This window comes from Xenopus laevis, chromosome 3L, assembly GCF_017654675.1.
Source record: "Xenopus laevis strain J_2021 chromosome 3L, Xenopus_laevis_v10.1, whole genome shotgun sequence".
Taxonomy (NCBI): Eukaryota; Metazoa; Chordata; class Amphibia; order Anura; family Pipidae; genus Xenopus; species Xenopus laevis.
This window is the reverse complement of record NC_054375.1, coordinates 146,638,200-146,653,805: the sequence shown is the minus strand read 5'-3', so window position 1 is coordinate 146,653,805 and position 15,606 is coordinate 146,638,200. Positions and strand designations below refer to the sequence as shown.

At 38.9% G+C, this 15,606-nt stretch overlaps 1 protein-coding gene across 1 annotated transcript in view; it reads left to right on the top strand.

The window, feature by feature from the left end:
• The window catches only part of dnmt1.L (DNA methyltransferase 1 L homeolog), a 42,591-nt gene that overhangs the window by 15,584 nt on the left and 11,401 nt on the right, over nucleotides 1-15,606 (top strand). Inside the window, 19 exon segments of the mRNA NM_001090552.1 lie at nucleotides 630-837; nucleotides 958-1,030; nucleotides 1,296-1,371; nucleotides 2,866-2,918; nucleotides 3,129-3,177; nucleotides 3,253-3,336; nucleotides 4,210-4,319; nucleotides 6,047-6,165; nucleotides 6,307-6,399; nucleotides 6,498-6,649; nucleotides 7,577-7,764; nucleotides 7,862-8,042; nucleotides 11,039-11,136; nucleotides 11,219-11,369; nucleotides 11,606-11,721; nucleotides 11,815-12,016; nucleotides 12,946-13,079; nucleotides 14,279-14,452; nucleotides 15,113-15,337. Coding sequence (NP_001084021.1) covers nucleotides 630-837; nucleotides 958-1,030; nucleotides 1,296-1,371; nucleotides 2,866-2,918; nucleotides 3,129-3,177; nucleotides 3,253-3,336; nucleotides 4,210-4,319; nucleotides 6,047-6,165; nucleotides 6,307-6,399; nucleotides 6,498-6,649; nucleotides 7,577-7,764; nucleotides 7,862-8,042; nucleotides 11,039-11,136; nucleotides 11,219-11,369; nucleotides 11,606-11,721; nucleotides 11,815-12,016; nucleotides 12,946-13,079; nucleotides 14,279-14,452; nucleotides 15,113-15,337 — 2,486 coding nt within the window.

Sequence of the window (15,606 nt, the reverse complement as noted above, 5' to 3'; positions counted from 1 at the left end):
TGGAGTAGCACTATTAACTGATGTGTGTTGAAAATAACATGTTTTCCGATGACAGGATCCCTTTAAATATCAACCACCCCTTTAACTGTACAACCTTTCGGAGAGCCTAAAGCACAATGATTTTTGTGGCCTTTAAATTTTAAGCAAACATTTTGCCATACTAATGGAATCCTGACTACTGTCGGGCCCTGGAAGTTTTTACTTCTGTACAATTATTGCATTAAAGCTACCATATTAATACATTTAGTTTTTAAAAGAGAATTCAGCCATTTAACAACCCATGCAAGCCCCCCCCCTGGGGAAATGCCCCTTACTTTATACTTGCCCCTCAGCACTAATTCTGGCATTTGAGTTCCCCCACAGCCATCTTCTGGGTATTCAGCAAGCTGAGTAGGAGATCGGCATGTGCAGTTGGAGCAGTTTGCAGCAACTGCAAATGTGCCAGAAGATGGCTGCGTGGAGCACCGATCCCTGAATCTGCGCTGAGGGCCAAGTATAAAAGATGGGGCAGTTAGGAGGGAGGGGGGGTCTCTGTGTGGTGGTGGGTACATTTATTTATTTTTTTTATTGTTAAAGGGCTGAATTGTCCTTTAATGAATGTAGTTTAAAAAAAGATCTTTCCCTTGCAGGAAGGATACCTTACAAAAGTGAAGTCTCTTCTGGGGAAGCAGTTGAGCTTTGAAAACGTAGACCTTGCTTTGAACGGAGAAACAAATGGCTGCTCCACCAATGGTACCTGCGGCAGTGATGAGGAAGATGTACAGTTGTCGGAGTCTAATACTTCTGGTGTTAAAAACCGCAAACCTAGGAAAAGTAAAGTTAATGGAGAAAACAAGAGTAAGCAGATGCCAATATTTGCCCTCTCTTGGGATAGGCATTGTTCTCCATTTTGCATTCCCAGTGTTGTATATGTAGACACTCGTGTAGCTTTCTGTAAAGCACGACTTCCTCTTCCAGAATCACCAGCCCGTGCCCGCCCATCAAGCACTGCAGGCAAACAACCCACCATCCTCTCCATGTTCTCTAAAGGGTAAGTATGTTCACGCATTGCTTGATTCCTTCACACTTTTTGCCAGGGATGTTGGTTTACCAGGATAGTAGTGCAAGTCTTGGAAGTTTAGTATGAAGCTGGACTTGTTTAAAATACAACCCCTTATGAACTTTAAAACAGTGCATTGTTATACAAATGTCACGCATGCTTTTGGAACTATCCTACCTAGGAATATGCTGGACAATATATAAAGGCCCTAATTGCGTTCAAGCTTTTAAATCCGACAATGGAACTTTCTTTTAAGGTCAACCAAGCGGAAATCCAGTGATGAAGAGAAAGATACAGATGTTCCAGCTGATGCAGACCAACCAGAAGAGAAGGTAAAAAATAAAAATAGCCAATTTTTGGATTTTATAACGTTACTTCTGATCCTTAGCTGAAGCTTTCATAATGTAAAGATTAACAATATGATCAATGTTCTTTCTGTATATTATACAATGTTAAATGGAACCTATAAGGTAGTCGGCACAGCCTCCTGGCTTTCATACTTGTGGTGCAGGTTTCTTCTTTTAAAATTAAAAATGCCTTCATTGGAACCCTTTAGGGCATTACAGCAACGTTTCGTGTCACACCTGACCCTTTTCAAGCTACTATACAATGTTAAATTTCAACTGCTGCGTTTGGGAGACGTTTATCAAGTACAGAAATAGGGTTGGAAAACAGTCTTGGACTTTCATGTAAAAGCCTTTACTGCCCAATATTTTTAAAGGAATTGTTCAGTATGAAAATTAATACTGGGTAAATAGGCTGTGCAATATAAAAAATGTTTTGAATGTAGTTAGGCCAAAAATGTAATGTATAAAGGCTGGAGTGAGTGGATGTCCAACATAATAGCCAGAACACTACTTCCTGCTTTTCAGCTCTCTAACTCAGTCAGCAAATGTAAGGCAGGCCACATGGGACATAACTATTGAGTTAGAGAGCTGAAAAGCAGGAAGTAGTGTTCTGGCTATTGTGTTGGACATCCACTCACTCCAGCCTTTATACATTACATTTTTGTCTTAACTATATTCAAAAATTATTTTTATATTGCACAGCCTATCTATTTCACAGTTTAGTGTAAACATCTAAACTGGGTAAAGTAATCATTGCAAACCTATTGTGGCTTTTATCAAGCTAAAATCACATTGTGCTGGTTTCCTTATATTGCATCTTATACAGCCATCATGTGGTTTGGTTTACAATAAAAATGCCAGCTCTATTGCAGAAAACCTTTTGACATGACCTTATGCCAGAGAAAAGCACCTTTTGAAAGTTGCAAAATATTAATTTTGCTTAATGGGATGAAAAGACTAGGTTTCCTGTTTAGGTTTTCAGTGCCTTTAGACCAGTGATCCCCAACCTTTTGAACCCGTGAGCAACATTCAGAAGTAAAAGGAGTTGGGGAGCAACACTAGCATGAAAAATGTTCTTGGGGTGCCAAATAAGGGCTGTGTTTGGCCATTTAGTAGCCCCTATGTGGATTGTCAACCTACATTGAGACTCTGTTTGGCAGTACACCTGGTTTTTATACAACCAAAACTTGTCTACAAGCCAGGAATTTAAAAATAATCACCTGCTTTGAGGCCACTGGGAGCAACATCCAAGGGGTTGGAGAGCAACATGTTGCTCACGAGCTACTGGTTGGGGTTCACTGCTTTAGACCAACTGATCCATAAAGCCTCCCCTTCTCCAGTAGATACTCCATCCCAGCAAGCACCATGGTAATTCTTAAAGGTGCAATGCTTTAGGCAAGCTGTCTTACAGATCACAATATTGACTGTATTCTCTGCAAATGAAATACCTAAATCAACACATCTGTCTGTGGAACTTAGGAAAAAGAAGAGAAAAGAATAAAAATCGAAGTTAATGAAAGCGAGGACAAACGGTGAGCATTTAACTTGTATTCACTATGGCTTCTTAGATTTCACTGAAGAGGTGAAAATTAAATCTGCCTACTGCAAAACTGTTCTCTCCCTACAATCCATTATTTGCCTTATTCCTAGCCCCTTTTTTAAAATTCAGCTTTGTCTAAAAGCCATAATAGTTGGAAGATCAATGCTGTAGCTCTTTTAAATATTACTTGTTTGTCTTAAAGGTCTGATGCGGAAGAAGGTAAAAAGGCAAAACCTGTTCAGCCACCAAAGGTAAGTGTTCCTCTGTTATGATATAATTAGATTAGATTATTTTGGTGGTTTTGTTTGACCTACAATGTTTTTCAGACGCCTCCACCAAAATGCATGGATTGCAGACAATATTTGGATGATCCAGACCTCAAGTACTTTCAGGGTGATCCAGATGATGCTGTAAGTAACTTTTTTGTTTAGCAAGCTTGGTAACCAGAAGGGCTGTTAAAATATGAAATCACTGCAGACTTTTAAGTAGTTAATCTCAAGGCAACTTTAGCCTTCGCAGTTCTGTAAGCCCTCCGCTGATTTGTGAAAGGTCTTCATTTCACTTTGTGTTCATTGGTTATTATGACTTCCCTCTGGATTAGAGTATGGGATCTATTATCCAGAAATTTCAGAATTAGACTGTCTCCCATAAACTCCATTATAATCAAATCCAAATATTTAAAAAAAAAAAAAACTTCTCTAACAAAACTGTAGCTTGTATGTGATCCAAACTAAGATACAATTAATCCTTAATCCTTATTGGAAGTAAAACCAATTGGGTTTACATGATTTTCTAGTAGATTTATGGTAGATCCAAATTAAAGAAAGATCAGGGTTATCTGGGGAAAAAACCCTAGGTCACAAGCATTCTGGATAACTGGTCTCATACCTGTACAAGGGTCCTGTGTATCTGTATGATTGGGCAGCTCTGATAAGCAATCCCAGAGTTTCTGCTGCACGACCTCAAATGTGATGAATTAAGTCACACTGACCTTAGGTTAGAATACCTGCCCATCTTTGAGTAGACTTTACTTTATTATGGCACCAAGTTTTTGAAGTGTCTGCAAATACTTTTTGGATTTTCTTTTTTTTTTTTTTTTTTAAATCTGGTGATTTTATAGTATACTCTTCAAACTTTGTGTTCAGCACCCCATTTTGGTCCAGTGTATGGCTCTTTCACTGCTATAAACTCTTGTAGTAGACCCTGTAAATTTAGTAGTTTCAGCCCTCAAATGCTTTTTGTTCAATACCAGTTAAGTAACAAATCCTATTCGGTTTCTCCAGCTAGACGAGCCAGAGATGTTAACAGATGAGCGATTATCACTTTTTGAGTCCAATGAGGATGGCTTTGAGAGCTATGATGACCTCCCACAACATAAAGTCACATGCTTCAGGTATGTTTGTTTTTAGAAATCACTGTGACTTTGCATTGCTATAGGGTGGAAAGTCCTTTCACTCATCATAGCAGAACTGAGGGGGCAAACAAAATGTATACAAAGCATATTGGGGGATATTTAGAACCGATGTTAATATTGTGGGAAGGGAGGAGTTTCTTATTTGCAGTAGCTTAAATGGTTGGATTGTCATGTTTACTGTCATTTTTTTGTTTTGTGACTATTATAACCCAGCAACTTGGCTGCTGTTGACAAGTTATTCTGAAACTGCATATTATGTCAAATTCCACCATCTGCATTATAGATCATAGGCTTTAATGCTCCTAACCTTTCTAGTTAACAAGAATGACTGTTAAAGCCAAATGTGATGAAAATTGGCTTGTGCAGCACTGTTTTTGTTTGGCTATAGACTACTGTTAAACAGGTTATATATGTATCCTTACCCAGAATAATTAGCAGGTTATTAATGTATTTTGGATTTCAGTGACCAGTTATTTCATAGGGCACAGTTTCTTTCTCCCAGTACTACAAACTAAACTATAGGACTGTTAACTGTTTGTGGCCCCACACAGGCAAATTGCATTTGTTTCTGTGGGTTTTCCTTTTAATTCTCAAATTTTAGGTTTTATCAGGATTTACACCATTGTGGTGCTGTCCCCAGCAAATGTAAAATTTAAGTTCTAATCTATATCATACAATGCTTCATACTAGTCACTGCCATACTTTTCCATTGCCAAGTTGGGCAAATAAGATTCATATGCATAAGAGATGCACCGAATCCACTATCTTGTATTCGACAGAATCCTTTGTAAAAGATTCAGCCAAATACCGTACTGAATCCAAACTCTAATCTGCATATGCAAATCAGGGAGGCAAAGAGCTTGGAGGCTACCTTGTGTTTTTTTTACTTGTTTGAACAGTCACATGATTTCTATTTGGCCAGTCGCGCTAATCTGGGCTATCCAGACCACAGATAGTTAATGTCCAGCTAAGGTAGGTAGCATGGGTTACACTGGACTTTCTCTTCGGGATCCTGGCCTTCACTAAGTGGAAGCTTTCCTTCTAAGTTGTAGTGTAACTACAACTCTGGCGACTGTGCATACAAAATGATTGGGTGCAAGGAGGTTCTTATGCTGCAAACAAAACTTCGATTAGTCAAGTTAGTGTCCCCAGGTTTACTCTGGTATACAGACGGAAGACTGGCAGGCTCTGGGCACACCCAGCTGGATCAGCAGCCAAAGAGCAAGAGGCCATTCCTTGCACACGCAGCAAGTTGTCATTACACCTCTTGGCCAATAACACTGAGCTTAAACTCAAATAGATACATAGGCTTTTGCCTAGTAAAAGCCATATGGGCAGATTAACCCCATGGGCCCCTACATGTATTTTAATTATTACTAGGGCTGCACTGAATCCAGGATTCGGTCGAATCCTTCTGCCCGGCAGAACACAATCCTAATTTGCATATGCAAATCGGGGGCAGGGAGAGTTGCCTGACTTTTTGTCACAAAACAAGGAAGTAAAAGTTTTCCCCTTCCCACACTTAAACTTGCATATGCAGAATCAAGTTCGGTATTCTGCCAAATCTTTCTCAAAAAAGATTGAGGTTTGGCCGAATCCAAAATGGTGGATTTGGTACATCCCTAATTATTACATTTAGTCACTGAATGCCCAGTTAAGCACTCCAATGTGTGTTTTCTTTGGTCTAAGTGTGCTTTCCTTTTCAGTGTTTATGATAAAAGGGGCCATTTATGTCCTTTTGATTCTGGTCTGATTGAGAAGAATGTCGAGCTGTACTTCAGTGCGGTTGTAAAACCCATTTATGATGACAGCCCTTCTCTGGATGGTAAGTGAATTCTTACACAAATGAGCATCGTGAATTAATCAAAATATTTCTCTTGGTGATATTATCAAGTACCATTGCTACAACACTCTACTTAAGACTTATTTTTCAGTTGTGTTTTTTTTTTTGTTTTTTTTTTTTGAGGTGGTGTACGAGCAAAGAAACTTGGTCCCATTAACGCTTGGTGGATAACTGGTTTTGATGGAGGAGAAAAGGCTTTGATTGGGTTTACAACAGGTAAGACCAAAAAAGAATATTAAATAAATCCATGTATCTAGTTCTGTGAAAATGTTTTGATACCCCTAATTATACTCTTAATGTTCTTTGAATTGCAGCTTTTGCAGACTACATCCTGATGGATCCCAGTGAAGAGTACAGCAGCATCTTTGCCCTGATGCAGGAGAAGATCTACATGAGTAAGATAGTTGTGGAATTCCTTCAAAATAACCCTGATGTGAGCTATGAAGATCTGCTCAACAAGATTGAGGTAAGTGTTTTTGAATGGTGTTTTTAATGATTGCATTTATCATTGGCCCTGCTGAACTGAATCCCTAAAGTTTCATTAAAGGCAGCTGGTGGACTTGATACAATACTTGCTAAAATCCCATAGATGCTGCTGAGAAGTGTAACTGCTAAATGTAGCAAATTGTAACTGTCTGCACTTAGATTACTGAGCTGCCAGGCTAAAACACCAGACAGCGACATTACACTTTAAAGGGGATGTAAAGCAAAAAAAATAAACTCTTAATAGTCTTCACTGATGGCAAAGAAATCTGTAATATACAGGCATTACATTTTTTTTTGTCTTTTTATAAACCAGCTGAATCTGTGCAGTCCTATTCCCCTTCACTTGTACTCCTTTTGACTTCTGCAGACACTGTTCTCTAGACAGTTGCCAGCTGTCTAAAACCAAATGCTCTGTGGCTACAAATAGTAAGTTTCAGAGCACAAGTCACATCACTGGTGGCAGCTGGGAAACTGACAATATGTTAGCCCCATGTTGGATTTCAAAATTAAATCTAAAAAGTTGCTCTTTTGAGAAACTGATTTCAGTGCAGAATTTTGCTGGAGCAGCACTATTAACTGATGCTTTTTGAAGAAACTTTGCCATGACAGTATCCCTTTAGGGTTAGTTCACACGAGGACATGTGGGGAGATTTTGTCACCTGGCGACTAATTGCCTCGACTTCTGGGTGACAATCTCCCTGAACTGCCTCCTCGTGTCATCCGCTAAAATGAAGTCGCCTGAGCTAAAGCACACATGGCGTTTTCCGAAGTCGCCTGTTCTCCCCGAATCTCGTGTGAACTAACACTTATAAGCATGTACGCCTTAACATACGACATTTATGCAAGGGTGTTATCTGGCATGCAAATGCAGAAATGTTAAACTTTTTTTTTCCTCCCTCATTGTCAGACTGCCGTCCCACCTTCAGGATTAAACTTTAACCGCTTCACAGAAGACTCGTTGTTAAGGCATGCACAGTTTGTGGTGGAACAAGTGGAGAGCTATGATGAGGCTGGTGACAGTGATGAGCAGCCTGTTATTGTAACTCCCTGCATGAGGGACCTCATAAAGCTAGCTGGTGTTACTCTGGGCAAAAGGTTTGTTAACAGCAGCTGTAGATGGGGAGCTTGGACACCGCAAGAGTTAAGTACCTAATTCCTGCCCTATGCTGTTGTCCTATTTTAACTTTTTCAGACGAGCAGCAAGAAGACAAACAATCAGACATCCTACAAAGATAGAGAAGGACAAAGGACCTACAAAGGCCACTACCACAAGACTTGTGTATCAGATTTTTGACACATTCTTCTCCGAACAAATCGAAAAGGATGCAGAGAAGGAAAATGGCATCAAGCGCAGGCGTTGTGGTGTTTGTGAGGTATGGCTGTTGGCATGTAAATATCTTGCATGAAAATAGGAGAAGGTTACCTTAACTGATTTTGCTGATACTAAATTGTGCAGAACTATAGGTTTCATGCAGGATGCTGCCCCTTTGCAGAGTGATTTGACTAAACTGGAAAATGAGGTTCAATGTTGATAAATGCAGGTTATGCACTTTGCCATTTAGTGTAACTTGCATTTATAATTTTGCCAGTGTGTTGGGAGTTGCCTTAAATGAGAAGGCTCTTGGGGTTTTTGTAGATAAGTTGTCTTCATTCTGGGCAGTGTCATTATGCGGCTACTAAAGCAAATTAAAGTTCTGGCATACAAAGGGCATGAACTCAAGGGATGAAAAAGATTTTGCCTCTTTATAGGTCCCTGGTGAGTATGCAGTGCAGTTTTGGACTCCAGTCCTTAAGAGGGATATAAATGAACTGAGAGGGTGCAGAGACTTATTGCAACTAGTTAGAGCAAGGCAAGACTTTAATTATGAGGGGACACTGTCAAGGTTTGAGTTTTCTCTGGTATAAAGTGTAATGTCCCCTCGCAAGCCCATTTTTTAAGTACGTTGGACAAATAGCAGGTGACCTTTTACCCATAAAAGAGGATCACCGTACCAGAGGCCTCCCCTTTAGACTAGAAAAAGAACTTTCATTTGAAACAATGTAGGTGGCTTTTCACAGTGAGGTTGTGGAATGCACTGCCGGGTGATGCTGATTCAGTTAATGACTACGTGGGGCTTGGATGATTTTTTGGACAGACCTAATATGCAAGGCTATTGTGATACTAAACTCTATAGTTGCTATAGAGATATATATTAATTTATATTTTATAATTTATATTTTATATTTTATGTGAAAGTAGGGAGGGGTGTGTGTATGGATGCTGGGTTTTCATTTGGAGGGGTTGAACTTGATGGACTCTGTCTTTTTTTAATCCATTGTAACTATGTAAGAACTTTAAACACTGGCCTTTATGGCGAACTCCTCAGAGAAATAATACTGGTGGTTTCTAAATGTTTTAGAAACAACCTGTCTTTAAACTTGCCATTTATAATTGTTAGTCGGCACTGCTCACATACAAACCATGGGCAATTATGCATGCAAGGTTACATCAGGCAAACTTCTCCATCACTTCCCTTTAGACAATAAACAATGAATTATGGAAATATCAAGGTTCTTAAGATTGCTTGCTATTTAACTTATTCCAACCTAAATAGAAGTTTTTTTAAGCATTTTACCTCACAAGGTGACTTTTGAAGGCTTTCTCCCAATGACCACCTAGATTTTCTTCCTTGTCTATTTAAATGGGTCCTCTCACTTGGACCTGTCACCCAGACATAAAAATCCATATAAGTCCTTTTCAAATTAAACATGAGATTCAAATTTATTTTTGTAGGATTTCATAGCTGTTGTAAACTAGTTTACAAATCTCAGCTGTCAATCAAAAATTGTCTGCCCCTCCTCTATGCCTTAGGCAATTACTTTCACTTTCCATTCAGCACTTCCTACATGTCACTGCTCCCCCCCCAGTTCTCTTAACCATTGTATTGTGTAGCCAGGACATGGGGATGGACATCAGCTCCCCCATTCTGGTGCACAAACAAGATTCTGAGATGATGAAAGGCTTGTTGAGTGGCCATAGCCTGCTGTTATAATTATAAATTCCCAGATAATGTTTAAGGTGTAAAATTAATTTTGCTTGACTAACATGATAAATAGGATTTGGAATTTTCTTTGACGAGTCCCCTTTAAATATTTTGGATTATGGGTTTATCCAAATTGAATCGATGCACAAATGGATTCTTCACCGATTGGTCCATGCTACCCCAACACTGTGGGCTCACATCTCTCTGTAAATCTTCTGTATTTCCATGTGCTAAAATAGTTTATGTAGGACTGATTTTGTAAATGGTTTATTGCCTTTGTATAAAATTGTACCTTAACAGGTGTTCACCTTCCAAACACTTTATTTTATTTTATTTTTTTTGATTGTTCCCCAGAAATATTCTTTTCAATCACTTTCCATTATTTACTGTTTTTTCCAAAATAAAAGTCGAATGTCTGAATCTGCCAGCTCAGTAATTCGTGCTCTGACTCTGAACTGTTACAATTCAACATTTAGCTGATCCATTTCTCAGCAGCATCTTTGGAGTATTAGCAACTATTGTATCAATTAAACAGCTGCCTGTAATGAAACCCAGAGATTCTGCTCAGCAGTGACTAATAACAAATTTTTAAACTAAATATATCAATTTAGAACAGTTTACAGGTTGGCATCCCAGAGCCGCTTTAGAATGTGAAAAATGACACTTTAAACTTCAATATTCGAAAAATGGTGACACAGAAAATAGAAGGTAATTGGGGAAAAAGTAATTGGTGGTTTTCAAATAGAAATAGTTGAGGGTAAACTAACCCTTTCATCCAATTACATTAGAGCACCGTCTATTGACACTGGTATGTTGGGACTTTAAGTCAAGAAGGCCGTATCCCCCACCTTCTGTAACAGATGTAATGGATAATTCTGCTGTAAGAGTATCCATCCAGTTGTGCGGGCTTGTTTTAAGTGATCTGCTGTCATACTATAAGATGCTCATAAGATGGTTTACTTTTAGGGGCAGATTTATTAAGGGTCAACTAGGGAGTTATCCAAATTATATTAGAGGGTTTGTTTTTTTTTTTTTGAATTTGTTATGAGATTTCAATTATTCGCCACCTAAAACCTGCTGAATTGCTGTTTGTCAATGGGAAAGGTTCAGGGATCAATTTGGAGATGTATGCAGCCTTCCTGTCTTTTTCTCTGGATAAAAAAAAACTAGAGCTAGACTGTCTTAAAGTTAATAAACTTCTATTGATCGAATTTTGAGTTTGGCAGTTTCTGCTGTAATATACAACGGGGAATCTACTTTGCTATGATATGAAAAAGCTTCTTGTTACCACTCGTCTCTCGGTTAGAAGTGTTAGAAAGTACTTATAAAGCCCTATTTTCTTGCAGGTGTGTCAGCAACCAGACTGTGGCCAGTGCAAAGCTTGCCAGGCTATGTTGAAGTTTGGTGGGGCAGGCCGTACCAAACAAGCCTGCATGCAGAGAAGGTAGGTACACGTGTTATAGGCATAAATGCAAATAAGCCAAAATAACTTCTCTAAAATGTGGCCCTGTACCAACAACTTTCAGGTGTCCAAACCTGGCAGTGAAAGAAGCCGATGAAGATGAGGAAGTTGAAGATGTTCTGCCAGAAATGCCATCACCCAAAAAGATCCTTCAGGGAAAGAAGAAAAAACTGGAGAAGAAAAACAGGATCTCTTGGGTGGGGGATCCAGTTAAGGTATTTTACGACTTCTGTTTCCCAACAAGTTTATAAAAAAAATAGATAGATAGATATACACATTCTGTTGTAGACTCTTGGATATTTAAATTCCGTGCAGGTCATGGCCCAGGTAGGCAAATGTTTCAATGTAATGTCAAAACTCAAGAATATTTGCAGTTCACTACTCTTGTGCATTGTCTACAATGTGGGCTCTTCTAGAGATTAATGCATGCAACTTTGTTTACTGTTTTAAGACTGAAGGGAAGAAAGAATATTACCTGAAGGTGTCTATTGACTCTGAAATATTGGAAGTTGGAGATTGTGTGTCAGTGAGTCCTGATAATCCAACAGAGCCTTTGTACTTGGCAAGGTTGGTATCAACAGAACGCCTAACATGCTGTTAAAAGACTTAGGTGCAGACGTGTAGCTGCTGACTATCTTATTTTTTTAAATTTATTTTTAGGATCACATCCATGTGGGAGGAAGGCTGTGGACAAATGTTCCATGCACACTGGTTCTGTCTTGGCACAGATACAGTCCTGGGCGCTACATCTGACCCTCTCGAGCTCTTTCTTGTGGATGAATGCGAGGACATGCAGCTGTCTTATATTCATGGCAAAGTGAATGTACTCTACAAAGCACCATCTGACAACTGGTTCATGGAGGTGTGAAATGTTATCTGATTAGCAGAAATCCATTCTTAAAGGGATACTGTCATGGGGAAACACATTTTTTTTCAAAAAGGTTCATTTAATAGTGCTGAACCAGCACACTTCTGCACTGAAATTTTTTTTATTTAAAAGAGCAAACTGATTTTGACTTTGAAACTTGACATGGGGCTTGACATTGAAGTTTAATCGGAGCACAAGTCATACGACTGGGGCACCTGGGAAGCTGACATGCTCTTTACTGCTGCAATGCATGTTGGGAGTGACGTTGCCCCCCCTCAGCAGCTCATCAGCAGAACAATGGGAAGGTAACCAGATAACTGCTCCCTGGTAGATCTAATAACACTCCATGGTAAAAATCCAGGTCCCACTGTGACTCCTTCAGTTACATTGAATAGGAGAAACAACTGCCTACCAGAAAGCTGTTCCGTGGTGCAGCCCTGGCTCTTTCTGAAAGCACGTGACCAGGCAAAATTACCTGAGAAGGCTCTACACACCAATATTACAACTAAAAAAAAAACTACTTGGGTTAGGGATGAAACTTTTATATGGTCGGGTGAACCATTTGCAGTGTAAACTGTCATTTAGCAATAAAAATCATGACAGAATCCCTTCAATGTTACTATTTTAAACAGTCTTGAAACAGACCTCAAACTGGTCTTTATCTGCTGTCTGCAAATCTTTGAAAAACCTTGCAGTACTGAGTGACTATTTTAAAAAATGGTTTATCCAAGGTTTTAAGGTTTTATTTTTACTGTGATATATATATACGCGAACAATTATCCACTCCTTGTAGCACCACAGGTCCAAACTGACCTATTGACCATAACTCTAAGGTTAATTTGATGACTGTGGCTTGTTATACCAATAAAGTGAAATTCAGAGAATTAATCACCCAACCACAAATGTTTCACTTTTTTTCACAGGGAGGAACAGACACTGAAATAAAAGTTGTGGAAGATGATGGAAACACTTACTTCTACCAGTTGTGGTATGATCCAGAATATGCCCGGTTTGAGACCCCACCCAAGCCTCAGTCTACAGAAGACAATAAGTATAAGTAAGTTTATGCATCTCCTCAAGGGGCCATGTGTAACTGAGAATCATAAAACTAGTATTGCCTGTTGTGTTCAGACTTCAAATCATCGTATACTTTTAACTAGCCACATCTTAAGCTGTAGAAAGTGCTTTATATCATACATTTTCTAACCATTTAAACTTTTATTTACATGCAAATTAATACTAATTGGCTTAAAACTTTTGTGGCCTGTATGCAGAGCTCGTTGCAGAGATGTACAGTGTGAGTAGCTGCCATGTTTGTCCACGTCTGTTCTGCTAGTCTCCAATGAGACCAGCTATATCTTCATTTGGCAAGTGTGGTGGGTAAACCTACATTAATGCTGCCCACCACACTGCTTCCCTGAGGTACAGGGGGAACACGTGCCCCCTTTATCCTCTCTTGCCTTGCTTCGTTAAAGGAGACTTTAGTTAATGTAAGTGGAATGTTAATTGTAAAAATTCAGAATCCCTCACAATGCTTTCAGAGGAGTTTTAATGGTAGATGACTATGTTGGAAGATTTCTTTTGTTTATGCAAAATTAAAGTTATGCTGCTCTCCAGTGACATTTGTACTGTAAGCTGCAGCTGTTAGCTGGGGAATGTTTGGGGAGTTTTAGTTTAGACTAGGGATTTTTTGTAGAGCATGTTTGTAGTTAAGCAAACACAAGGTCACCCATTCCCATTAGAAGAAAAGAGGTTCCGCCTAAATATTCGGAAAGGGGTTTTTGACAGAGCTGTGAAGATGTGGAATTGTCTCCCTGAATCAGTGGTACAGGCTGATACATTAGATAGCTTTAAGAAGGGGTTGGATGGTGTTTAGCAAGTGAGAGAATACAGGGTTATGGGAAATAGCTCATAGTCCAAGTTGATCCAGGGACTGGTCCAAATGCCATTTTGGAGTTGGGAAGGAATTTTTCCCCCTCTGAGGCAAATTGGAGAGGCTTCAGATGGGTTTTTTGCCTTCCTCTGGATCAACTGGCAGGTAGTTAATAAAAAAAAAAGGTTGAACTCGATGGACATGTGTCTTTTTTCAACCTTACTATGTTACTGTGTAAATGTAGAAATATTTAGCCATGTCCCTAGATGGCTTCCACAGCAGACAAGCAGTTTAATTATAGAATATGCATCTCTTTGCCTGTAATTGTCCTTTTGATACGAAGTCCAGTAGTTTGAGACATTTAAGACTTTGCTGTTTGTCAGGTTCTGCACCAGTTGTGCCCGTCTGGATGAAATAAGGCAGAAAGAGATACCCAGAGTAAGCAATCCCGTAGAGGAGCTCGACTCTAAAATTTGCTACAGTACAGCTACAAAGAATGATGTACATTATAAGGTTGGAGATGGAGTGCTACTCTTCCCTGATGCCTTTTCATTTAGGTAAGATATTGCTATTTTATTCAAATATTTAAAGGAAAACTCTACCCCCAAAATGGAATACTTAAACAACAGTTTATATCAAGTTAAGTGGCATATGAAAGAATCTTGCCAAACTGGAATATTTAAATATTGCCCTTTTACATCTCTTGGCTTGAACCCCCATTTTGTGATGGTCTGTACTGCTTCAGATCACCTGCCCAGAAATACTGTAACTGGAAAAAGTGTGGAAGCAAAAGACTCAACTCTGTTAATTGGCTCATGTGACCTAAGAAGTATGGGGTTTTTGTTTTTGTTTGTGTGCACTGTGAATCGTATGATCCCAGGGGCCAGCCCACGTTTTAAAATGGCCATTTTCTATTTGATTTTTATATATATATATATATATATATATATATATATATATATATATATATATATATATATATATATATATATATATATATATATATATATATATATATATATATATATATATATTATATATATTATATATATTAGAAGTATATTATTTATGAACATGGGTTATTTACATGAAGCAGGCTTTTATATATGAGCTGTTTTATGCAATATCTTTTAGAGACCTACATTGTTTGGGGGGGTATAGTTTTCCTTTAATGTTTCGTAAGCTGTTAATAACTTGCTATGGCTTATCCTTTAAAGTGTGAAACTGGGTAGCCCTATGAAGCGACCCCAGAGGAAGGATGATGTGGATGAAGATCTATACCCAGAATACTACCGCAAATCATCAGACTACATTAAGGGTAGCAACCTGGATGCTCCAGAACCGTACCGATTGGGTCGCATTAAGGAGATCTTCTGCAATAAGAGAAGTAATGGAAAGCCTAATGAGGCAGATATAAAGCTGCGGATTTACAAGTTTTACAGGTGGGTCTGATCTCTGTTTAGTGGATAAAATGTTGGGAAATGTTTCTGGTTCTAGGTACAGCTTAACCACTTTGGTTGGGGTTTATGAATACACAAACTTTGTAGCTTTTGGTGGCAAAACTATGCCCTAGTAGAGCCTCTAGACCTGCTGACACTACCTAAGGAGCAAAGCTAAAGAAGCAGTTTATTGCCAATAGAGTAACCACAATAGTGCAAGCTATAACTATTCTGCAGAATGCTTTACCATACCGGAGCAAACTGCTCTAGAA